Source organism: Rattus norvegicus, chromosome 13 (assembly GCF_036323735.1).
Source record: "Rattus norvegicus strain BN/NHsdMcwi chromosome 13, GRCr8, whole genome shotgun sequence".
Lineage (NCBI taxonomy): Eukaryota > Metazoa > Chordata > Mammalia > Rodentia > Muridae > Rattus > Rattus norvegicus.
This window is the reverse complement of record NC_086031.1, coordinates 53,453,884-53,479,133: the sequence shown is the minus strand read 5'-3', so window position 1 is coordinate 53,479,133 and position 25,250 is coordinate 53,453,884. Positions and strand designations below refer to the sequence as shown.

The 25,250-nt window shown below is 40.8% G+C and overlaps 1 protein-coding gene across 1 annotated transcript in view; it reads left to right on the top strand.

The window, feature by feature from the left end:
• The window catches only part of Crb1 (crumbs cell polarity complex component 1), a 187,088-nt gene that overhangs the window by 60,886 nt on the left and 100,952 nt on the right, over nt 1–25,250 (top strand). Inside the window, exon 5 of the mRNA NM_001107182.1 lies at nt 6,668–6,850. Coding sequence (NP_001100652.1) covers nt 6,668–6,850 — 183 coding nt within the window. The remainder of the gene's footprint in view (nt 1–6,667; nt 6,851–25,250) is intronic.

The window sequence follows — 25,250 nt, the reverse complement described above, 5'->3', positions numbered from 1 at the left end:
TCTGCAGGCACTCAGCGCTATGAGTTTTCCTCTTAGCACAGCTTTCATTGTGTCCCATAAGTTTGAGTATGTTGTATCTTCATTTTCATTAAATTCTAAAAAGTTTTTAATTTCTTTCTTTATTTCTTCCTTGACCAGGTTATCATTGAGTAGAGCATTGTTCAATTTCCACGTATATGTGGGCATTCTTCCCTTATTGTTATTGAAGACCAGTTTTAGGCCGTGGTGGTCCGATAGCACGCATGGGATTATTTCTATCTTTCTGTACCTGTTGAGGCCCGTTTTTTGACCGATTATATGGTCAATTTTGGAGAAAGTACCATGAGGAGCTGAGAAGAAGGTATATCCTTTTGCTTTAGGATAGAATGTTCTATAAATATCCGTTAAGTCCATTTGGCTCATGACTTCTCTTAGTCTGTCGACATCACTGTTTAATTTCTGTTTCCATGATCTGTCCATTGATGAGAGTGGGGTGTTGAAATCTCCCACTATTATTGTGTGAGGTGCAATGTGTGTTTTGAGCTTTAGTAAGGTTTCTTTTACGTATGTAGGTGCCCTTGTATTTGGGGCATAGATATTTAGGATTGAGAGTTCATCTTGGTGGATTTTTCCTTTGATGAATATGAAGTGTCCTTCCTTATCTTTTTTGATGACTTTTAGTTGGAAATTGATTTTATTTGATATTAGAATGGCTACTCCAGCTTGCTTCTTCTGACCATTTGCTTGGAAAGTTGTTTTCCAGCCTTTCACTCTGAGGTAGTGTCTGTCTTTGTCTCTGAGGTGTGTTTCCTGTAGGCAGCAGAATGCAGGGTCCTCGTTGCGTATCCAGTTTGTTAATCTATGTCTTTTTATTGGGGAGTTGAGGCCATTGATATTGAGAGATATTAAGGAGTAGTGATTATTGTTTCCCTTTATATTCATATTTGGATGTGAGGTTATGTTTGTGTGCTTTCATTCTCTTTGTTTTGTTGCCAAGACGATTAGTTTCTTGCTTCTTCTAGGGTATAGCTTGCCTCCTTATGTTGGGCTTTACCATTTATTATCCTTTGTAGTGCTGGATTTGTAGAAAGATATTGTGTAAATTTGGTTTTGTCATGGAATATCTTGGTTTCTCCATCAATGTTAATTGAGAGTTTTGCTGGATACAGTAACCTGGGCTGGCATTTGTGTTCTCTTAGGGTCTGTATAACATCAGTCCAGGATCTTCTGGCCTTCATAGTTTCTGGCGAGAAGTCTGGTGTGATTATGATAGGTCTCCCTTTATATGTTACTTGACCTTTTTCCCTTACTGCTTTTAATATTCTTTCTTTATTTTGTGCGTTTGGTGTTTTGACAATTATGTGACGGGAGGTGTTTCTTTTCTGGTCCAATCTATTTGGAGTTCTGTAGGCTTCTTGTATGTCTATGGGTATCTCTTTTTTTAGGTTAGGGAAGTTTTCTTCTATGATTTTGTTGAAGATATTTACTGGTCCTTTGAACTGGGAGTCTTCACTCTCTTCTATACCTATTATCCTTAGGTTTGATCTTCTCATTGAGTCCTGGATTTCCTGTATGTTTTGGACCAGTAGCTTTTTCCGCTTTACATTATCTTTGACAGTTGAGTCAATGATTTCTATGGAATCTTCTGCTCCTGAGATTCTCTCTTCCATCTCTTGTATTCTGTTGGTGAAGCTTGTATCTACAGCTCCTTGTCTCTTCTTTTGGTTTTCTATATCCAGGGTTGTTTCCATGTGTTCTTTCTTGATTGCTTCTATTTCCATTTTTAATTCCTTCAACTGTTTGTTTGTGTTTTCCTGGAATTCTTTCAGGGATTTTTGCGATTCCTCTCTGTAGGCTTTTACTTGTTTATTAATGTTTTCCTGTGCTTCCCTAAGTGTGTTCATGTCTTTCTTGAAGTCCTCTAGCATCATGATCAAATATGATTTTGAAACTAGATCTTGCTTTTCTGGTGTGTTTGGATATTCCGTGTTTGCTTTGGTGGGAGAATTGGGCTCCGATGATGCCATGTAGTCTTGGTTTCTGTTGCTTGGGTTCCTGCGCTTGCCTCTCGCCATCAGATTATCTCTAGTGTTACCTTGTTCTGCTATTTCTGACAGTGGCTAGACTGTCCTATAAGCCTGTGTGTCAGGAGTGCTGTAGACCTGTTTTCCTCTCTTTCAGTCAGTTTTGGGGACAGAGTGTTCTGCTTTCGGGCGTGTAGTTTTTCCTCTCTACAGGTCTTCAGCTGTTCCTGTGGGCCTGTGTCTTGAGTTCACCAGGCAGCTTTCTTGCAGCAGAAAATTTGGTCTTACCTGTGGTCCTGAGGCTCAAGTTCGCTCATGGGGTGCTGCCCACGGGCTCTCTGCAGCGGCAGCAATCAGGAAGACCTGTGCCGCCCCTTCCGGGAGCTTCAGTGCACCAGGGTTCCAGATGGTCTTTGGCTTTTTCCTCTGGCGTCCGAGATGTGTGTGCAGGGAGCAGTCTCTTCTGGTTTCCCAGGCTTGTCTGCCTCTCTGAAGGTTTAGCTCTCCCTCCCACGGGATTTGGGTGCAGAGAACTGTTTATCTGGTCTGTTTCTTTCAGGTTCCGGCGGTGTCTCAGGCGCAGGGGTCCTGCCGCTCCTGGGCCCTCCCCCACGGGAGCCCAGAGGCCTTATACAGTTTCCTCTTGGGCCAGGGATGTGGGCAGGGGTGAGCAGTGTTGGTGGTCTCTTCCGCTCTGCAGCCTCAGGAGTGCCCACCTGACCAGGCGGTTGGGTCTCTCTCTCACCGGGTCTGGGAGCAGAGAGCTGCTGCGGACCGGGATCCGCGGGTGTGGGACTTCCGCTGTGGTCCCGAGGCTCCTAAAAGTAAGTTTTTCAGTAAACTTAAGTTGACATTATAGACATTACTTGGGGTGTAGGTCTGTGTCCCTTGAAATACTCCATGCATTTGTTGTACTGGCTCACAGAGTACCTGACGCTATTTCGGTGTCCACCCTGATAATGTCAGTGTCCTGATAAATTTATATTTTGGGACTCGAACTACACACAGCACAAGCAAACAAGATAATCCTCGTGATGGATAAAATATGAAAATGATAGAACACATTTTGGGGACAAAATTTATTAACCATGGTGGTAACTAGGGAAAATAAATAAACAACATATTATGAAAAACTTAAATTTGGTGATAGCAAATGTTCAATGGGTATTTAAGTGTACTTGTTGGTGGTATGACAGCAGTGATGCCACCTTGTTATCATCTGTCAACCTTGGCTACAATGACAAACATGCATAACCTAAAATACAGAAGCTCTACGTTCAGGCCTCAACTTCAAGGCTATACCTAGACACACAGTATTGCACTGTGAACCGTGTTTCAACCTGTCAGTGAGTGCTTACACATTCACACACTTTAGGACATCTAATGGTGAGGTAAGAGTTAGAGATGTCATAGGAACTTAGAGTAAACAGGGAGTAAACACGGCAAGTCATAAAAGGTCACATGTAAAACAATCCATTTATATTAAATCCCCATCCACACAATAAAGTCATATTTTATAGGTGTATGTGTGTAAAGACACAGAAGCAGATTGCATAGGAAAATTTCTTTTGTGATGGATATTTTAAAGTCATTTATTGTTTAAATTCTTAGTCATAATGAAATTACCTAGCTAAATCTAGGAAAGTATAGAATAATCTACTTCTGCATGCCGGTTAATAACTCTGGCCTTACTCTGACCTTTAAGGGAAATCGTGGGATTTCTTTTGATGTGATGAAACAACATGACCCAGGCAACTTGGAGAGAAAAGGATTTATTTTGTTTGTACTTCCAGATCTAGTTCATCATTAAAGGCACAAATTCTAACAGGGCAGAAAACTGGAGGCAGAAACTGATGCAGAGACCATAGTGGAAAACTGCTTACTTGCTTGTTCCTTTCTCTCTAATGAATCTAACTTGCAGCAGGTTGACATAAAACTAGCCAGCACAAACTGACCCCTTGTCAGTTGTGAGTCACAAACTTGACACACAGACGTGTCACTTGCCAAGGACCAGCCTCAGCTTGGAGAGGGGTTCTAAGAGAATTGGCATTTGAGAGCAGCTAAAGAAAGAACTCAAAGTCAAATCATGTGTTACAAGCTGGCATCTTATGTTCTGCTTGAGACAGCGTTCAGGTTGCTATTTCCCTGTTCTGCTTTCTCTGGAGAGCTCCAGATAGCACTTTGATCCAGACAATTTTTTTTGCAAATCTAAAGCCTCTCTGGACTGCTCACTTCTTACAGATCAAAAGCCTAGTCTTTTATTTACATAGCAACTCAGTCTTTACTCTAGGTTCCCTTTTGATTATTCCATGAATCAACAGCTCCTTGATTCTTAGAAAGAGACAGGAAGCATAAACACAGACAATAAGATAGCTAGGTGGGATCCTGCCTTGAAATTACCATTCCTACCATGTCTGGGCCTGCGCACTAACTGCCTCTGCCCTAGGCTGACCTTGAATTTAGAAATCTGCCTATCTTGTGTCTGCCTATCTTTGCATTCTTATGACGAGGTGGCCTACAGCGCATCTGCCTCTGTTCCTTTATGTTTGTAAATCAGCTCCCTATACAATTCATAATGTATCCTTATATTTTTCATAGTTGAGAAATTATTTTCTTTCAAACTCATGTTTTCAGTGTTCTTTCCTACAGCCTGAAGGGCTGTCCTGAAGGTCACAGCATTCTCCATGTTGCTGAGACATAGTGTCCTCTCCTTCTGAACTCATGCTGTCTCTGATTATCACGGAGTCATTAACTTTGGCAGAGAGGACATTCCTCAGAGGAGGAATGTGGAAATATGTACACTATTATACAAACAAACCTTTCGCCCACAGCAACACATGGAGGCCCACACCCTGCTGGCTCTGTTCCAGAGGCATGAACCCTGTCTCACTGTCCCTTACATACAGCCAAACTGGACTCCACAATCACTGTTAAGCAATCACCTTTCCTTTCTTGTTCATCCCCAAGATCACACATTGATATAAACACCAAAATATGAAACATTTTTGCAAACTTAAAAAGTCCCACAGTCTCTTTTAGAATCTAAAGTCACTCAAGTGTTGGTTCCTATAAACGTTTTTTAAAAAATTGAGTTAAATACTTTATTTAAAGAGGGAAGAATCAGTGAATGGTCACAGTCATATCAAAGCAAAACAAAACTCCGATAGTATAAATCACTCAATGTCCAGTATCTGGACACTCATGATTTTTTGGGCATCTTCAAATGGCAATCATTTCTTTGGCTCTGCCCTCTGCAAAACAAACATTATCTCCTAGGCTCTTGCTGGCTCAATTCCATGCCTGCTGCTGTCCTTGGTGGCTATCCCATAGTACTGACAACTCTAAAATGCCAGGTGTTCATGCTGCAACTGTGCTGTACTCTCACCAATGCCCTCTCCTGAGCTTTTCTTGAAGGATACCAGTCCTGAGGCATGGTGCCAAAACTCAGCTGCTCTCCATGACCCCCTTCTTCAGGCCTTCAAAACCAGGACCACTTGGGTGACTCTTACACTACCAAGTTAGGCTCCACTCATAAAGTATAACCTTGGTTGGCTCTGGAGCACAGCTTGAATGTGTTGACTCTAAGGAAATACTATCAGAAGATTTCACTTCAATAATGCTGGCCTCTTTGCTCTATTTCTCAACTCCAGCTAACCAGACACACTAACTATCCCACTAAAGCAAAAATTTTATTTCAGTTGTTCTGGTATCTTGTTAACCACAGCTGATTCTTCAGCACCAGTTTAAAACAAACAAACAAACGAAAACCCCCATAGAGTCTTAACTTAAAAATAGCAAATAGCCCTGATTGAGTCATTAAGAGACTTTCAAACTTCCCCTGAAACTTCACAAGTCAGGTTCCAATGTCTGCATTTCTTTTGACATTATCATTTTTAAAACCCCCACACAACAGCCCACCAAACTTTGAACACCCAGCAGCTTTTCAAACTCAAAGTTCCAAAGTCTTTCCATAGTCCTCCCCAAAACAAGGTGGGAAGACCTATACTGGTGCCAATTTCTATCTTACTCTAACTTTTAAGGGTACCTTAGGGTTTCTGATGCTGTGCTAAAATATGGTGACCAAAGCAACTTGGGAAGGAAAGGGTTTGTTTGGCTTTTACTGCCATATCCAGTCCACCATTGAAGAAAGCCGGGTCAGGAATGCAAAGAAAGCTGGAGCCTGGAGGCAGGAGCTAATGTAGAGGTCTTGGAGAAATACTGCTTACTGGTTTGCTTTTTCCTCTGTGATGACTCAGACGGGGACTTGGAGTTGGCTATGTAGATACTGCTGCCTTTTCAGATATTCTCTTTAAAAGTTTCATTTAAAAACTGATAAACTGAAGTTAATGGGTTTCCACTTTATGCAGTGTTCAGATTAAATCTTATCTACCTTGAAATTCCACTTTATTTCAAGCGTTACTGATTAAACCTTTCCAAAATATTGACCCAAATCATACATCTTTTAGAATTTATTACGTATCCCTTATCCATTGCTACTAGAATCTGTTTCCAGGTAGCAGTCTCTTACCGGCTTCTCCTGCTAGTTCTTTGAGGGTGGGCAACCTTGCTAATTGGCACCAGCTCGGTGGTGAGCCTCTTTTAAGACATGTGCCTGGCATTCCAGAGCTTTGTCTCAGCAGCTCCTCTGAACTTTTATCCTGCAGGATACACAGGTGCTCTGTGTGAGACGGACATAAATGAATGCAGTAGCAACCCCTGCCAATTTGGGGGGGAATGTGCCGAGCTGTCCTCACAGGATCTATATGGAAACACCGCTGGCCTGCCTTCCTCCTTCAGCTACCTTGGAGCCTCGGGCTATGTTTGTATCTGTCTGCCTGGATTCACAGGTGAGGTGAATGAAATGGGAAACGACGCCCTCTCTTTTATAGCAGAGAATGGATAATTAGAAGTAAAACCTGTGCTGTGTAAACTCTGGTGCCATGGCACAAAGGGTCCCCCTTGTGGGCATGAGAAATAACTTGGATCGCATGTAACTCCTTAGCTCATAAGGAAAATGTAAAGAACGGGGATCAAAATGGAAAAAAACGGGACACATTTTATTGAGAACTGCTGTCCACCTTGAAGTCTTCAGTAAATGCTATCAGTAATTTCGTGTGACCAAATTTGAGAGTGTTCAGTCTTATGGTTTATTCATATTTGCTAGCAATGTGGTTATAGTTATGAATATGTGCGTGAAGGACGATTATCTAGTTTCAAATAATCTTGCTAAACTGTTCTGCGGCCAAAGTCAATTTAAAACATCAAATTTCAGTGGCTTCTCTTCCTCTTGAGGCCCCTTCTCTAAACCGGAAGGTCTCTCTGTTGTTTGTAGTTTTAAATGTCACTGTCTTTGCCTGGGGTTTGCCGAACTACCGGCCCCTCCCAGATTTCTTTTGTTTTACCCACCTTTGTTCCAGAGGGGGCGTTGACTATGCTACAGGCTCCCACCTGAGACCATTGAATCCTCTGATAAAAGACACATACACAATTAATCTTTTTACAATTTGTCTTCTTGGCACAATTGCTGGGTGCAGATATCGCCCACCTGGAAAAGCATGGCTTTATCAATACATTATCTCTGTCTCTCCGCCCGACCTAAAATTAGTGGCAGGTCCCACCTGGACCCTGTCAAACATCTTTGGCCTCCGGTCTGTAGCAGAGGCAACAGGCCCCAGCTCCCACAGAGACCTCATACGGTTGCCTTGTTTTCCCAAGGATGGTAGAAAGTCCTTTTCCTTCCTTGCATTTGCCTTTTCCACCTAGTACTGGGAAGTCCCCGCCTGTACCTTCCGCAATTGCTCTCCCCCACTCCCACCTTTACTGACAAGTCAAGAAACAATTGGGGAACAGGACGTTAGTATCAGAACCCCCCTTACATCCCTGCATGTCTATTTTCCACTGAGAAGAGGCATTTGTATCTAGTGCGCACTCTGAAACATCCAGAACTTTTTTTTTTTTTTTTTTTTTTGGTTCTTTTTTTTTTTTCCGGAGCTGGGGACCGAACCCAGGGCCTTGCGCTTCCTAGGTAAGCGCTCTACCACTGAGCTAAATCCCCAACCCCTCCAGAACTTTTGAAACAGCCCCTCAAACTGTTTAATTTACCCACAACTGCTAGATACCAAAGAGAATCACAACTTAGTCTTCTACCCCATCTTTTTCTCCATAGATTAAACATGTACTTCAGGAAATACTCTAGCTGTGGCTGAGAATGTCTAGGAGTCTTTGTCTAGTTGTCGTAGAAGCTTTGTCTCGGGGCAGCATCAGGATAAAACATATAATCTCTGGCGGGATTCTAACATGTGCTTTTGTTCTGCCACAAAACATGGGTGAACCTGCAAAAGACCACCAAGGAGCCGTTTCCGACGTAGTCACACATTAGGGTCTCTTTATGACGAAAGACTCCAGTTTGGGCTTACTCCACTGGGCTGCCCACAGGACAGTTTGGTGAAGCAGCAAACTGAACAAGGTTTTAAAGGAAATGGAAGTAATGAGGAGAGAAGGGTACAGCCTGCAAGTATGTGACTGAATGTCTGTTGTAAGCCGACAGGGGGTGCTCTGAAGCGAGACCACGTACAATCACAAAGGGTCTGATAGTCCATCTGAAACAAGCAGACTAATCTGCTTAACTGCTGCTAGGAAGTATCTAGGGAGTGACTCTGCCCAAGGACAAGCTCTGGGGTCCTTCAGGGTACGTGGGTACAGCTTGGATTCAACTACGGGCCAAGATCTCAGTCTTGCTCCCCCCCCACCCCCCGCCCCGTCCTTCTCTTCTTGTTCTTTTAAGCTAGAGGCCATTTTCAAGATGGAATAAACTTGGCCTGTCACTCTTCCTGTAAGTTTTAAATTAATCTTGCACTGTGTCTTATTTTCTAATCATGTTGACTTGTAGAAATCAATGTGCGCTGTGAACACATAGGTTTGTCTGTGATATGTTCGTGTAGGTACCTCACCCTTAAGAGTATTTCATGACCCCATTTCTATTTCATACCTATCTGCTTTTTTCATTCGCCGTTATTTGATTTGGGTACGCGGCTGCGTTTTATACAGCTACTTTGCACTTTTTCTGGGAACAAAGTGGAGATTATATTCCAGTATCCCCAGATATTAAGTTTGGGATTAGGCAAAGGGGATTCAATCAAAGTGAGAAGCCATTGTTGTTGTGGCCTTGCCAGAAAACAACATGAAATCACGGCTGTTTAACAAGAGATAGAGTGTTCCAGAAATGTCAGAATTGAGGAAAAGCTGAAAAGAATGACTCAGTGAATTCAAACACCTGGCTATGGCTTAATTTAATGAATTAGTATTTTTGATTATGTGGAATTCCAAAATTGTGTTCCCATCATGAACCTTCAGCCAGTGGTGATTGAATGATAAAGTTGTCACGCTCTTCCACAGCCCCCCCCCCCCCAGGAACCCCTTTGTACTTCCGCCAGCGATGTGTAAGCGATTGGTTTCTTCAAATCTCACTAGTCTTGGCACTCTGTGTTGTTGAGTGAGGTTTTCCACGTACATCCACTAGGTCTCGTTGAATGTGCTACCCACGTATTCTCTACCTTCACCAATTTTCTGTCTGGACAGCTTCCCGTTCACTTAGAAAAGGGACTTGAAAACCCTGCCTAGGATGTCAGACTTGTTTCTTCTTTCTGCTCTGTCTGTCGTGTTCTGTTCTATGCATTTTCGAGGCTCTGTTGTTTGCTGCCCCTTTTTATAGCTATTGTGTTCCCCAGGGGTTGGTCCCTCTGCCTTTACGCAATATCCCTGTCTCTGTATGAATTTACTCTGACATCTACTTTATGTAATGTTACTGTAACCGCCCTGGGATTTTACAAGTTAGGTTCCCATGTCCTATCTTTCCCTGCTCTTCTGTTCTCCACCTTCCCGTGCTGCTGAATTTGTGGTTCCTTGTAAATAGCACATTAAATGCCATATTACTGAGCTGGCTTTAAGATTTTATTCCATTAATCTCTGTCTTGTGTGGTTAGTACATTTAGATAATTTTGCTTTTTAGCATATTACAGATAATCCATTCTTTGTTTCCTGTTTGATATTTTTACTCAGGACTTCCTGTGAGTTACTTGACTCATTTGTGAGATTCTATCCTGATTTTATTTATCATGTGTTGAATAAATTTCACATTATTTTGTGCTTATCTTACCAATCTCCCACGGCTCTGAGGTGAAGTATATAAAGTTGACATCTACTTAGGCCTCACTTTAGGGTATCATTGTTCTGAGGAGCAGATGACGCTGCAGTTCTTATTTTAATGATTAACGTGATTTTTGAAAAATGATATTGCCTATACTTTGCTCTCTAATTTTTTTCTTTCATCCTATAGTCTCAACTTTTTTCTTTGTTCATTTTCTTTCTGCTCATTAAAGAGCTTCTAGTTTTAAGGGCGACTCAGGGTTAGCAATGACTTATTTTTCTTGCTTGAGAAAGAACTTATTGTCCACTCATCCTGGAATGAGAGTTTTGCTAAATATAGAACTTGTTTATGGCAGTTAATTTTACTTAGAACTGTATGCTACATTCCTTTGTACTCCACAGTTTCCTTTTAATATCTCACTTTTTTGTTTATTCTTTGAGAATATTTTACATGTATATGATGTATTTTGATCATATTCATCCTCCCTTTCCAATTCTTCTTGGAGCCCTCTCCCCACATGTCCCAGCTGATTTTAGGCCCTGCCCCTCTTAAATCCATGAGTAAATTAACGCTGCCTATATGCACATTGGTATGAAGTTATCGACCTGAGCATCGTTATTCAACCCGAGGCCATGCTCCTAAGGAAAACTGACTCTCTCCACTCGCCACCATAGGTTATCAATAGCTCTACAGCAAGGGATCGGGGCTCACAAACTCCTCTCCCACCAGTGCTGCACTGTTGACTGGCTTGATGATCTGCAAAGTCCTGTTCAGGCAACCTGTGCATTCATGAGTGACACAATCTTTTCTTATCCAGAAAACGGAGCTTCACCCTAGTCCACCTATGAATCATAATCTCTTTGCCTCCTCATTCATGATCTGCCCAGAGTCTTGAGGAAAGAGTGAGTGAAATGTATGTCTCATTTGACTCAGCGGACTCCAGTGAAGCTTACCGGTTACACTTTGATCACTTGTGAATCTCTGTATTCACTACCCTCCACCACAGAGTGAAGATTTTCAGATGAGGATCAATAGCCTTGCTATTGCATAACTATAGTGTAGAGAGATACATATTTTCAAGACAGTTTGTTGTTTGTATGCATTTAGCAACATGACAGTAGTAGGCTCACCCCCTGGAGCCTATAAGTTCCCCAATTCTTGTCCAGACATACAGTCCCAAACATGATTTTCCTTCAACAAATAGGCCTTAAATCTTAAATCAATTGGTTTAAGATTGATTACTTTATCACATCCCCACCATTATTGTACCCATTGCCTTATCTTGCCAGGCTGTTCAACATAGCTTACAAAGTTTGCATCTAGGGAAGATTGCTGATGACTATTCTCTCTCAGCAGCCCACATAGTTCCTTCCTGAACTATGAAAGCAAGCCAAAGGGCAGAAACTTCCACACCAGTACCGGCTTTATTCTACATGTCTTATGACCAAAGTGGGTGGAATCTTCTATTGCTAAGAAAGGTGGAACTAGAGACTCAACAACACTGAGGAACAGGCAACTTATGCAAACTACCTGAGACCCTGGTGAGGTTCTGGCCTAGAGCCATGTCTGAGTCCTTAGACTTGCTGCAGCTAGGATCTGTGTTGATGTCTGTGGCCCGGGTTACCACCAAAGTCTAAGTAGATGTCCACGGTCTGGGCTGCCATCAAAGACCACATGGACATCTGAGGGTGCTACATGCTGATCTGAGTGGCTTCTGCTGCTACCCAAAGCCACTGGGACATTCAAGCCCAGTCTGTTGTCAGGAACCATGTCTGGGTCTGTGGTCAGTCCTATTGCAGTTGATGTCCCAGGCCACCTGAGACACTGTGCTGAGCTGGTCCTGTCCCTCATCTGGGCATCACCATAGAGCTGACCCTGGTGGCATGTGGGGGGACTGAGTTGGCCCCGAAGGTACAACAGCAAAAGAGCTAATCCTGCCCCTTGCTGGCTAGGGTATTGAGTGAGCTAGCCTGGACAGGGTATTGAGCTCACCATGATGGTATGGGCACAGAAAAGCTGGCAGGCTAACCAAATCAGCTACCACATAGGCTCAGATCCAGGGCTTTGAGTTGCTCCACCTCAATCTCTACTCTATGTGAACCGCTAGAGCACACGAAAGGCTGGCCCTGCAGATCCAAACTTCAGGACTCGTTTCAATGAACATTTGCAAGATGTGTGGAGAAAGGATATACTGTGTGACACACTACAATTTCCACGATGAGATTTTTTAAAATTATTATTCCATCTTAATTCATATTCCTTTTTGGGGAGCCTGGGTTGCAAGGGTGGGGAGCGGATACAAAGGGACAGGAAGATGAGTGGGATCAGAGTGCATGAAGTGAAATTCGCAAAGAATCAATTATAAAAAGAGAATTTAAATGGAACTACCAAACACAGGGAATTAATGCTCCTTCTAGAAGCCAACTAAAGACCAATGCCAGGCATGGGATGCCTCCTCTTAAGTTATTTGTGAGGATTGTCTCAGAAACTCTCCCCAATATAAGCTATTGTCATTGGTCTTTTTTGATAATAAAGAGACACCCTCTGCCATGGAGGTGGTGTGGTCCTTTTCTTCATCTTTTGTTTGTTGTTTGTTTTGTCTTATCTTTCCTCTCCCTTTAGTTTTCAGAAGTTAATTTATAATGTATCTCACGTTCCTGGATTTGAGTTTGTCCTACCAGTGATGTACTCACCATGCCAACAAGCTTTTTGTTGCTGTGATACCCTGCTGTGATGAATCTGTTCCGTAAGAAGGCTTACTTTGCTGTGTAGTTTTAAGTCTGTGATGCCTTGATGCCGTCGTTTTTGGTATGTAATGAAGGGAGACATTAAGGTGGGCAGTGCGTGGCACAGGAGGTTACCTTATTTTGTGGCAGCAGAAAATAAGAAAGAAAGGGAGGAGGAGATGCTGGGATCCTGGTTCAAAGCAGAGCACAAAATTTGGCCTCTCTAAGCTCTAGCCTCTAAGATTTCTCCACATCCCAAGGGGACACAGAGCAGTGACTAGGTTTCCCACATGCAGGCCTTTGTACATGAATGCTCACCCAAACCGTAGCATTCAACATTTCAAATCTCTGGGGTTTGGGTTTTTGCCAGAGTTTTGAGAATTTTAGGCATTTTTCATGGAATAGTCTATTAACTCCGCATGCTTTTCCTACTCCTAGAACAATAATCATATACATTGTATGTCTTTTGCTGTTTTTATAAAAGTTTCAAAATTCCCTCCCTGACCTTACTGTTGTTGCTTCATTGCTCAGACTTGGCAAATTTTATTGTTCTGTCCTCACACTAACTCCCCTTTCATCTCTTTTTTATTAATCTATCCAAAGAATTTTTCTTCCACTGTACTTTGTAACTATACAATTTCCACTTATACGTGCCCTGTTTCTAAAAGTCAGCATTTTTCTTGTTCGTTTTATACTGCTGAACTCCCCCGTAGTCTCTGCTAATGGTCCTTGACTGGCTAGTATTTGTTTCTTCATTGGTGAGGTTAAAGTGTGTGTGTGTTTGTGTGTGTGTGTGTGTGTGTGTGTGTGTGTCTGTGTGTGTGTGTGTTTACAGTATACAAATCATAAAATACTGGGTTTCCATACAGCTTTCTCAAAGGTACTTAATGTTATATTTTCTTCTCTGTTTCTCACCAAGTGAGACGAGCTTCCTCATGCCACATAATGTGGAACACATCTCTTCATAGAGGTAGAAAGTCTCAGAATTTGTTAAGGTAGTAAAGAAGATATCTGCCTGTTAGTGAGACTCCCCTATCCTACCACAAATATTCTAGATCCAGGAGTCCAAGGAAAAGAGAATTGTGCCACAGCACTGGCTTGGCACCTGATGGTCCCCAATGGTTAGAAAGTGTTTCTTCATTGGTCGGACTGGAGTTAAAGATCCATGGGAATAAAGAGCTTCTGTGGCTGGGAAAGTGTTGTGAGAGGCTTCTCCTTACCACCGAAAGACAGAGAACATGGAACTGTAGCCTAGTCCTTTTTGCTTATGTCTTCTAGGCTGAGGGGTCTGATCGAGGTGAGAGTGCTCCATGATTTGTTGAGGTAGAAAAAAGGCAATCAAGTAATACAGATGTATTCATGCTCATGATACTAGACAGAATTTAATGGAAATTATAGGAATCTAAATGACTCAATAAATTTGTATTTTATGCAAGTGCATGTACTGGGTATGAAAACTGAAAGAGGTTCTGATGACCTGTGTTTTGTCCTTGAACTATCCTCTCCGACATGAATTTAAGACCCTTGACTTATATTTTAAGTGTGAGTGCTTCATTTTGGTTCCTCAAAATATGAATAGCTTTAAGAAGTTTCCAAACCATTTCATAATGAAGTCCCACTTTAACTCTAACTGTGTCTCTTCAACTCCAATTAGTGTCTATTCCACCTACAAACAATACTGGCATCTCTGTAAAACTACCTTGTCACTTCTGGGGCTGCTTCACCCATCTGCTCTCTGTGTGGAAAGACTGAGTTGGGCAGCAGGGGATCCTGAATGTCCTGGCTTCAAACCTATAAGCAAGGTTCTTCACAAAACACCCGATGAGAGCCACCTGGCATAGCAGCTACACACAGAGCACCGGTTCTCAGGTTCAACTGCTTTAAGCAGTTGCTAAAACTGTATTCATTTTTTTTTCCTAAAAAAAGTAAAGCCTGTGCCATGTAAAAATTAATTTGTTTTTCAACCTAAGTCCAACTAAAACAGCCACACAGGAACCAACATCATCCAGAGCTTCACATACCATGAAACAATGAAGCTTATGACCTAATCAGTATCTCCTGATGAAGTGAAATTCCCAATAGAATTTGTTCCTTAGGCTCATTGTTCTTAGAAATATGTTTTTTCTTAAAATTAAAACTTTAGAATATAGACTGTAAGTAACTTGAATAGACATTTTTTTTTGAGGCAAGTCTTCACAATGCAGTCCTGCCTTATCAAAAAGTCACTATGTTCTGTGTAGACCAGGGGCATCTTAAAAAAAAAGAAAAGAAAGAGATATACCTGTTGCTGCCTGCCAACTGCTGGGATTAAACTGCGAGACACCACAACTGGTCCTACTGAACAGATATTTCATACATGTAAAAAAAACAAAACAAACAAACAAAAACACAAAACCCAGCTCTAAACATTGAACATTAAAGGCAAGAGTATAAATGAGTCAGAAAGAAGGCCTAAAGCTATTTTTTCCTAGTTTCAACTTTGTCACAGTTTTTCTTTCTTTTCTATCACTGTGAGTGTGTGTGTGTGTGAGTGTGTGTGTGTGTGTGTGTGTGTGTGTGTGTGTGTGTAGGATAAGGGAATTAATATGAAATTGAAAGTAAAAGTGTACAATTCTAAGTGAAGTTTCTTACCTTCAGCATGGTCATTATAATTGTATAGACAGTCACTAGGAGGGATGAAGTTTTGAACTGTGCAAGTGAATGGCCACCTGCATCTACCCATGCTGTATCTTGAGCTCACAACAACCAAGTGGTTTCATTTAATTAGAAATCAAACTTTGTATCCATATCCTCATTTACTTAATAGTTTACCAGCTCCATACACTTTGTTTGTTTTGGCTTGGACCATGCAAGCTAATCCTATAAGCAATGTTCCAGATAGTAAGCGGGACATTTGAAAAAGCACACTGATTGATTCCTACCATTTATAAAATTATGAAAGTAATGGGAGAAATGTAGTGACCATGATTGTATTACAAAAATAAGCAGCAGACAAATGGCCAACTCTGAGACCCATGTATTGACCAAAACAAATCTAATTAAATAATTATTTTTCTAAAACAAAAGAACATAGCCATGCCAAACCCTTCAGCAGGAAGCTCATAACTGAGGTCTCAGTCATCCACATCCTCATACCACAGGTACTGCCTTCAAGACTGAAAGCATGAACTGTGGGTATTTTTTACAAAGGCCCTGTTTTCATGTGAGAGATGGGGTCACCCACACTTTAAGAACTTGAAGGAAGAGGGTACTTTCTAACTACAGGAAGGTGCTTGTTAGACTGAAATGTTGAAAAAACTTTTCAGAGACAAGTCTGAGGATCCTGGAAGTTGTGCTTTAAGCAGATCACACTAGATACCCTCATTAACTAAGTTTGCTTCTCAGGACCCATCTTGACACCTCTTAAAGTTGTTTTTAAGCATGTTAGTTACTTGTAGGAACACTGTCACTGGGTACTGTTTAACCTTACGGTCAGTGCTGCTTCGTAGCAACTGTTGGCTAGTAGAATTTTTTTCTGACATTAACAGAGGGCAGGGTTTGGGCGAGGCATCCCAGAAGCACCTGCCTCATGTTGCGTTCTCTACAAACTGCAGTTATGAGTCAGCAGGTCTCAGTTCAAGGGGAAGTTTTAAAACCTTGGGATGACTGATTCTCCTATTGAGTTACTAGATATCTCTTTCCTAAACCATGTTTCGTTAGACCTTGTGTTAGTTAACTTTAATAGGAGGGAGTGTATTTAAAAAGAGGAAGAAAAGGAAATAGAAAAGATAATCAACTTGCAAGAGACAAGATTTATTTTAGCTCCCAGTTTGAGAGGTTTCAGTTCATGATTGATTGGCCTTTTCTGTGTTTGTCCTTAGTCACGAAAGGAGTATGCCATAGCTTCAGTGTTCCTCAAAACTGTTCACTTTAGGACCAGGACATGAAGAAAGCAGAAGGGGAAGATAGATGTCCATCCCTGTAACAATTTCTTTGTGTCCATGGCCAACTTGACCAGCTCTGTCTCTCCAATGCGTTTACTTACTGAGCAGGACAATACTTGTTCATCTTATCCTTCCAACTTCTCTACACCTACAAGCAATTTGAATGTGGCTGTAGAAAATTCCAAAGGCCATACATTGAACTACGGGTCACTTTAAATGTATGACCCAAAAGCACCAATGGACTTTTGCCACCAGATGACAACCTTTTCAGGGTTCTCCTTTTAAAGATGCCCTTTATATAACGTGTCTTTAAACTTCTGACATCTATTCCCTCTTTGTCACTCTAAATGTATTGTTTCTAATTTTACAAAAGAAAAACAACCACATTGCTTTTCCTCCAACAAATACATTTATCATTTATTTTATTCTCTTTACAAGCCTGAAAGTCATCCTGTTACTATTTTGTGAATGTTGGCAAAGCAAATAAGACTTGGATCAAAAAACCAGGCATAGCACAGAACAGAAGCACTGTATTAATTCCTCTTCTCCATGCTGTGGCAAAATACCTGATAAAATTAACTTATGGAAGAAAGGTTTATTTTAGTTTATGGTTCATGGATCCAGACCATCGTGGCAGAGCAGGCATGGTGGCCACTGGCTTTCTTTGTGATCCTGGAGCTGGCAGCATGACTTCTTACACACCTACATTTCAAGCAGTAAGAACTCCCAGGAAAATGAGTTGGAGCACAAAACAGTCAGGGCCTATGCACCATAGAACCACCTCTCCAAGCCAGACCTCCTCCTAAAGCTTCCCAAACAATGCCACAAACTGGAGGCTTTCTTTTTAAAATTGTGAACCTGACATTTCATATTCGACCTATAGCTTGTACCCATTGATATCAATTACTCCTATATTCAACTTCCACAATACAGACAAAGCATACTTTTCTCTTCATTGAAAGGAATTTATTTAATAACATGGTGGTCTTATCTAGGACTCCTGAGCATTGTTTCTCAAACAATAGAACCCATTCTTTTGAAAGAGGTCATACGTGCTTTGCATAATGCTTGTTCAAGACTCTTCCTCTTATCTTCCTTTATCTTCCGAATCATTTCTCGGTCTTTAGAACTCATTCTATGGAAGAGGTCACAGTTACTTTGCAAAAAGGCATTTAGTTTGCAAAGGATTTTCATCGCAGCCATGCCTTAAGCTTCATTGTGATAATTGTCCCGAGGAAACTTTTTCTCCAAGTTGCACTGTGGTTAGATAATAAAATACTCAGTCAAATCAAACGACTCAGGGTCAGACTCTAGAGCCAACACCAGCTGAGTCTTGTTGAACTGGGTTTCCTCCTTGCCTCAGGAAGCTGTGGCATTTTCAAGGACATCCTCAACACAAAGGAAAGCTGCTACACAGACACACAACACAAAGGGGGAATACTTTACTCCTGGTTGGAATTGGTTGTTTGACTTGATCGGTGGAGCAATCTCACTGAGTGGTTGCACGACCAACTTTCATATGCGCCAGTACCCAAAACCTAAATCAGCTCAGGCATCAGGAGACACGCATACACTATGTTATTAAGGCTGGCAAGAGCTTTTAGCGTCTGTTTGCACACAAACAAAATTGAAAAGAAGGCAGATTCAGGAGCAGTTGAAGATAGTGTTTAGCTTGGCAGCATAACATAGCCAGTTTGAAAAAAACTTGTTTTGTTCCTTTAGTACATAGAGGTAGATGGCTGTCCTCTGGTTTGTTTAAGGTGGCAGCTCCAGCTGCTAGATTTACCTAGACAGTGTCACTTTTTAGCCAGTATGTAGTGCTGAACTTGAAGAACAAAGTGAATCTAACTGTCCCACATTTCTAGGCTCTGAAGTGTTTTATCCCCTATGACTAGGCCAGGTGCTCTCTTTCCACAGGGCTGAACTCACTGTTTTGTAAGTTGCCTTAACTTTGAATTTTTGCCAATCATTTGCCCCGTCCTCTTTTAGTCAGAAAAGACAAGCATCAGTGAGAAAGCCCTTACAGGGCTTGGGTGTATATAGCCTAAGGGTGAATCGCTTGCCTAGCATATGTGAAGCACCGCAAAAATGAACGCACAACAACAAAAGATAAATGAGGGACCCATTATAATTTCCACATTTAGCAACCCGAGTTACTGGATAAAAATATCTTCAACCAAATGTTCATGACTTTTGTGACGTAGAATCATACTGACTCAAGAGGATCAGAAATTCAAGGTCATGCTTGGCTACATAGTGAGTATGAAGCTAGCCTGAGCTATGTGAGACCTTGACTAAAAGAAAAAGGCATATGACCCTAGGTCTACACCTTAATCCTGCCTTAGGAGGAGGCATCCCATGTACAGGAATAAAAAAGTTTACTTTAATTAATTGCTTACGTCAATTAATTTGGCCATGATAATTCGGGTCAGTGGTTTTTCTCCTCCCATCTTTGAAATTAACAACATATGCAGGAAAACCTTATTTAAACCACTTAATAGAAGCTTCCTAAATTTTAGGATTCTTGGTGGCAAATATTATCCAAGCTTACAATGGCAAGAGAGTTTTGCCACTTAACAGTTAGAACTTTATCACATTTTAAGAAAACGTTTTCATCCTTGTAAGCCAGATAGAATTAGTTGGAGCTTAGAATTGTTGCTCCAATATAGTCTATGCCAGCTTTGATAAATTAAATTTTCTATTCCAGTTGACACATCTCAACTTGAAAAATGTGTTCTCTGGATAACTGATTGATCATCCATTTTCAGAAGCATGTAACACCTTAAGTTTCTCAGGTTACTTTCTTCCATTCAAGAACTTAAAGATTTGTAAGGGAAAAAGCTCAAATGTAATGTAAATGCTTCTATTTTTGGAAAAGCTTTAGGTTAAAATTAAATTTTTTAAAAGCCTGAACTTTTTTTTTATGATTCTATATTTTTAGTGGGTTACTTTACAACTGGTGAAGTTATTGCTGGGGGTTTGATTAGTATCATTTGCGCAATAAAACCCTTTATACTTTATTTTTACACATGCTGTTACCTGCTTGCACTGGCTTTGAACATAGTGTATATTTCTAGTTCATCGCTTGTGACAAAAGTTATTTTACTTGTTGGCTATATTAGTAGATCTTTCTTTGATGAATTAACTTTTCAAGGCAAAGTCTAGGACTCTGTTGACTATAATGAAACTATTTGATTGTTTTTCTCCATTTTGACTCTCTTATTTAATTGACCGATGGTCTGAACAAGAAGGAAAAGGGATAAATAGGACTGACCTGTGCAGGCAGGCCATGTGGGCACACGCGAAACTACCAATATTTTCCAAGCATCACACAGTGATATAAATCCCACCCAATCTGGAAATATTTCAAGTTGAACCAAGCAAAAATTGCTGCTCTCTACCAAGAACCTCTTATCTTAATTAAACTCACATTTTAGGTCAATATATGTTTATTATTGAATTTTCTGGTAGTGTTGTTGACATAAATTAAATTGATTACTTTGGCCTTTTTTTCCTTTTTTTTTTTCTTACCTGCTCTCTTACTCTTGTTTGCTTTTTTCTCCCAGTTACTCTGGGACTCATTTTAACCACTTCCTTCAATAAGGAATATCTGATGAAACATTCAATAAATGGCACACACCATTCTCCTGAAGATGAATGGCATGACTCTTCTGCTGAAGCTATGTGTGTCTATTTTCTTTTTTTTATTTACAATCACCCCTCTTGAAATAATTATTTGCCTTATGCTGAGAAATACACACAGGTATGAGAAGTTTCATCTTGGTTTTTGCTTATTCTTTTGTACTTGTTTTTATTTTCATATCATACACATATATAAATTTGAGCTGGTGGCTAGAGAGATGGCTCAGCTGGACCAACTTGGTATAAAGAGAATACAGTGTATATCTAGTATCCAGTCAAAGCTGTAATGGCACCTTCTTTTGAAGGCAACAACTGGGTCAAATTAGTATCATAGCAGGTTATGTTCAGTTTGGGCAAAACTTTTTTAATGAATTCTATGTTAGCTTTATGGACATGCATGTTTTGTCTGAATGAAAGTCTGGGTACCACGTGGCCTGCATAAGCCAGAAGAGGGTGTCATGTCTGCAGTTGAAGGCTGTTGAGAGCTGCTGTGAATTAAATTGGTTCCTGTGGAAGCAGAGCCATCTTAACTGCTGAGCCATCTCTCTAGTCCCCGAGCAACAATTTTTAAATAGTTAAAACTATCAGAAAATAGAGAAAAGCATTTTTGACAAAGAAAATGTTTGTGTGTGAGTGGGCTTGGCCTTGGGTGAGAAAGATGAATCCCTGTACTGGTGGTCTTTGGGAAAAAATGTCACTTCTTAAACTTTTCCACTCTAGATTCCTCATTGCCTGGAAATGTTTTTGTGACAGAGCATACAGAAATATAGAAATATCTCTACATGTCAAACATTTACTGATAACAAAAATGTATTTTAAGATAATTCCTTGATATACATATAATTTTACCACTTATCAAAACCAAAGCAAATTTATATATTAGTAACATGGATTTGTGTCTGTGTTGACACAAAAAGTCAAGTCTCAGCTGAACATTTAATAGTGCAGGACATTAGCTATCTCCAGGGTTTTTCAGAGTTGATCAATATTTTGATTTTATGATTATCAATACTGAGAATGACACATACATGGAGAAAATGAAATGGCAGAAGCATACCAAGGGCTGTTTCAGGCAGTGCAACAAATTCTCCTCTGATCTCAAACCAAAATTATTTAACAATGTTCATGAAACTCTGCTCAGTGACTTGGGCTGTGGGGAGGGTGCTTGTGTCAACCTTAGCAGACCTTCATGCGAATGAAAGCTTCTTGCTCTGCCTGGAAAAATGTTTCCTTCTGGGCAGAGGGAAAATGGCCATTTACTCTTCACCAGGTCACAGAATGGCAATAATAATAAATAATAATATAGGAATAGTAATAATAAATAATAATATAGGAATAGTAATAATAATTAATAACAATAATAATAAAGTTCAATGCAAGTTGTTTTCAGTAGGTATTGATAGATGTGGCTGGGATGGTACCTTCTAGAATGAATAGTATGTTTCAATAGCAAGCAACTCTGGCTATAGGATAGCTCCCCACATTGTCTGTGGGGTGTTCAAGGTGCTGGCAAGATAGCAGTCTGTTAGGCTACTTGGCTCATAGTCCTTTGCCCAACCCAGAGTACTAGGAAAAGATTTAGTTTTATCTTCTAAATGAAGACAGGCATTTAAAGAGTCAAACTGACTTGTCACTCAATAACAGCCTACAGGAAAAGTAAATGGTAAAAGCAATGTTTACAATACAATCTTAACCTCAGCAGCGATTTCACAGTGCTCTAATAGGGCCTAATTCCTGCCACAGTGACACAAGAAATGGAGCCCTCTCATCTGTCTCATGTGCTAGAGACTTACTCCCTAGTAGAGTCTAGAGAGGTAGAAGCCCTAAGGGGTGTGTGTGGGAGAGACAGGTATTAGGAGATCTTCCAGTCCTTTGGAAGGGTAAAAGACACTGGACACTTTCTTCCTTATTTATTTGTTTGTTTGTTTGTTTATTTATTCATTCATTCACTTTGCATCCCAATTGCAGTCCCTCCTCCCAGCTCCACCCCCTGTCGCACGTGCCTTCCTCCCTCCATTCATCCCTCTACTCCTCTGAAAAGGGGGAGAACCCACTTGGTATCAACACATCAAGTCACTCGAAGTGACTAAAGGCAGTCCAGTTAGAGGATCAGGATCCAGAAGTAGGCAATAGAGTCAGAGATGCCCCCTGCTACAGTTGTCAGGTGATGTGAATGAAGACTAAGTTGAATATCCGCTACATATGTGCAGGGACCTAGGTCTAGCCTGTGTGTGCTCTTTGGCTGGTGGTTTAGTCTCTGGGAACCCCTAAGTTCCAACACTGGATGCTCCATGATCAAGACAGACAGGGAGCAACCCTTCTCTGTGTAATTTGGTAATGTGAGGTATTTATTATATCAAGTAAAGCCAACTAACATGGGTTCCTGGTGGTAGTATCCAGGCAACTATACACATATACAATCAAATTCTATCCTCTACTAATCAATGAAAATGAGACTTATCCTTAGAAAGGAGTTTCCAAGCTCACAGAGTAAAAGCATTCAAAGAGTACACGAGCATATTACTTGTTTTTTATTTTAATTTTCATATAAAGTCTAGGATGAAAAGCTAGAGTAAGTTCTACAAGATTGTAAAGTAAGCCTTTTCTTCACCCTTAGTGAATGGTGGCAATTAGGAGGGCTATCTGTGTCTTTCCTCTTTGTGAAAACACAATGTTTTAACAAAAAAGATGTTGCCCTGCGGGTGACTAGAACACACTCCTGCAACCATGCGTGCAAAGTTCAGCTTCACAATTACCTCATTCATCTGTGTGTACTTTTTCCTGGGAAAGTTTGCTTCATTTACTGCTCTATACACCAACCTCATTTTGTGATTTAGACTTCTTAATTATTTCAATGATTTAATAACTAGAAAAAGAATCCAATAAAGTGGCCGAATATTCTACTTAACAACTATGCCTCACAGGACCTAGAGTGATTAAATTGAGGGCAACATTCACTTTGAGTCACCTATGAAACACATAGTCTGGAATACCATCAAAAGTTTTTGAGTAGAATTGTTTTCTGAGCATTGGGGTGGGAGTTTGAACACTGGCCAGGATCTCCCCTCTATCTATTTCTGTGAGTGAGTTTTAACACCATTGACCTGGCCAAACTCCAACACCACTCATTAAATCTTGCCTGTCTCAATCAACCTTGAAACCTTAATAAGGCCCTATATTTCATAGCCTAACCTACTTTCATAACATCTCCTGGAGCAGCCACCCAGCTGTGGTCATTCACGTTGGAGCTAGCTAGATCTGTCTAGCAGCTCAGGGTACCCCCCACCCTGCTCTCATTCCACCCCCAGAAGCAGGAAGAAGATCAGTGATTTGTTCCACTGAAACGATTCAAACGGCTTAAACAGATAAGTAGGAAAATCCGAATACTAAAATCATTTCTCAAACATTCCTCATAGTTCATTTATTGGAAAGATCTTCAAAGAGCCAGCTGAGCACTTAACTTCAACCAAGTAAAATGTTCCAAGAAATTAAAACACCAGGAAGCTTTACACGGAGGTGCTCTCCTGACCCTCTGAAGCCTTTTTGCTTTTGAACTCTCACTATTGGCTTTGGCGCGCTTTGATGCAGCCTGTCTGAGCACATCACCATATCAAGCTACACAAAGCAGCTCGGCAGGGTTGATGAGGCCCCGAAGACAGCACAAGTGTGTGTCTGGCACATCCATTCTCTCTTCCTGAACTCTTCTTATTGGTGAGAATTCTTTAGCACACAAAGCCTGTTCCTTAAAAAAAAAAAAAAAATCAGTGGGAAAGGGGAAAGATTTCTCAGCTCCTCCCCATGTATGGTGAGGGCTGACTCTTTTCTTGACCTCAATATCTCCCTGGAACATATTTTATAGTTTCTGCTGGACATAATTGACAAACAGATTCATCCAATATGTAAGACAGGAAACACAAAGATACTTCTCTGGAAAAAAGGCTTGCCGTCATGGGATAATGACCTCAGTATCTTTTCTGAGATCTAGCTTCGAACTCAAGGGAGATCGGAGATCGAAATCTACTAAACAAACCGGCAGATCTGATATTTGAGTCATCACTCTTAAATACTGAGAAGTCATCAGTTAACGTCAGCTTTGTGAATGTTCTTGTAAATGATGCCTTGTGACGGTCTTAGCTAATTTCTAGTAGGTCGTCACCTGCTCTGGCTTATTCTCATCTGACTTTTAGGATATTAATGAATTGACTTCTCAGTATTGGCTCTGCCGCACCTTGATGCAGCCTGTCTGAGAACATCACCTGGACAGCAATGCTGTCCCACTATTGTACGCTGGGGAAATGAGAGGACTCACCTGTGACTTAACATCACTTAACAAGGAAGTGAGAGGACACCAGGAACCATGCCTATGTATACCTCAGCCATGCGTTGTCCTCAGTGACACCATTTCATTTGTATTCCATGGGGTCATTCAGGACATAATAAAGACACTGCATAAATGTCAATAAGTAGTCTGCTTTTAGCCACATGGTATTGACTTTCTAGGTCCTCTAAGGGTGGCTGAAAAAGTTTCATCCCCATGGAAAATGCAGGCAAAAATTTAATCTGTATACAACTTAAAATGTTTTTTTCATTAGTGTTAATCAGTTTTGTCCTGTGAAATTAATCCTGCCAGTGTAATACTGTCTGATTTGATCATACCCAGGACCTATATAAAATGAGGAAAGACATAAGAGTATATAAATAAACGTGGGTTTTTCAGATGATAAGATATCTCACTGCAATAATAATAAAGAATGCTACTTCTTAAATGCAAAAACTCTCCATAGCCACTTAGCTAACATTAGAAATTTAC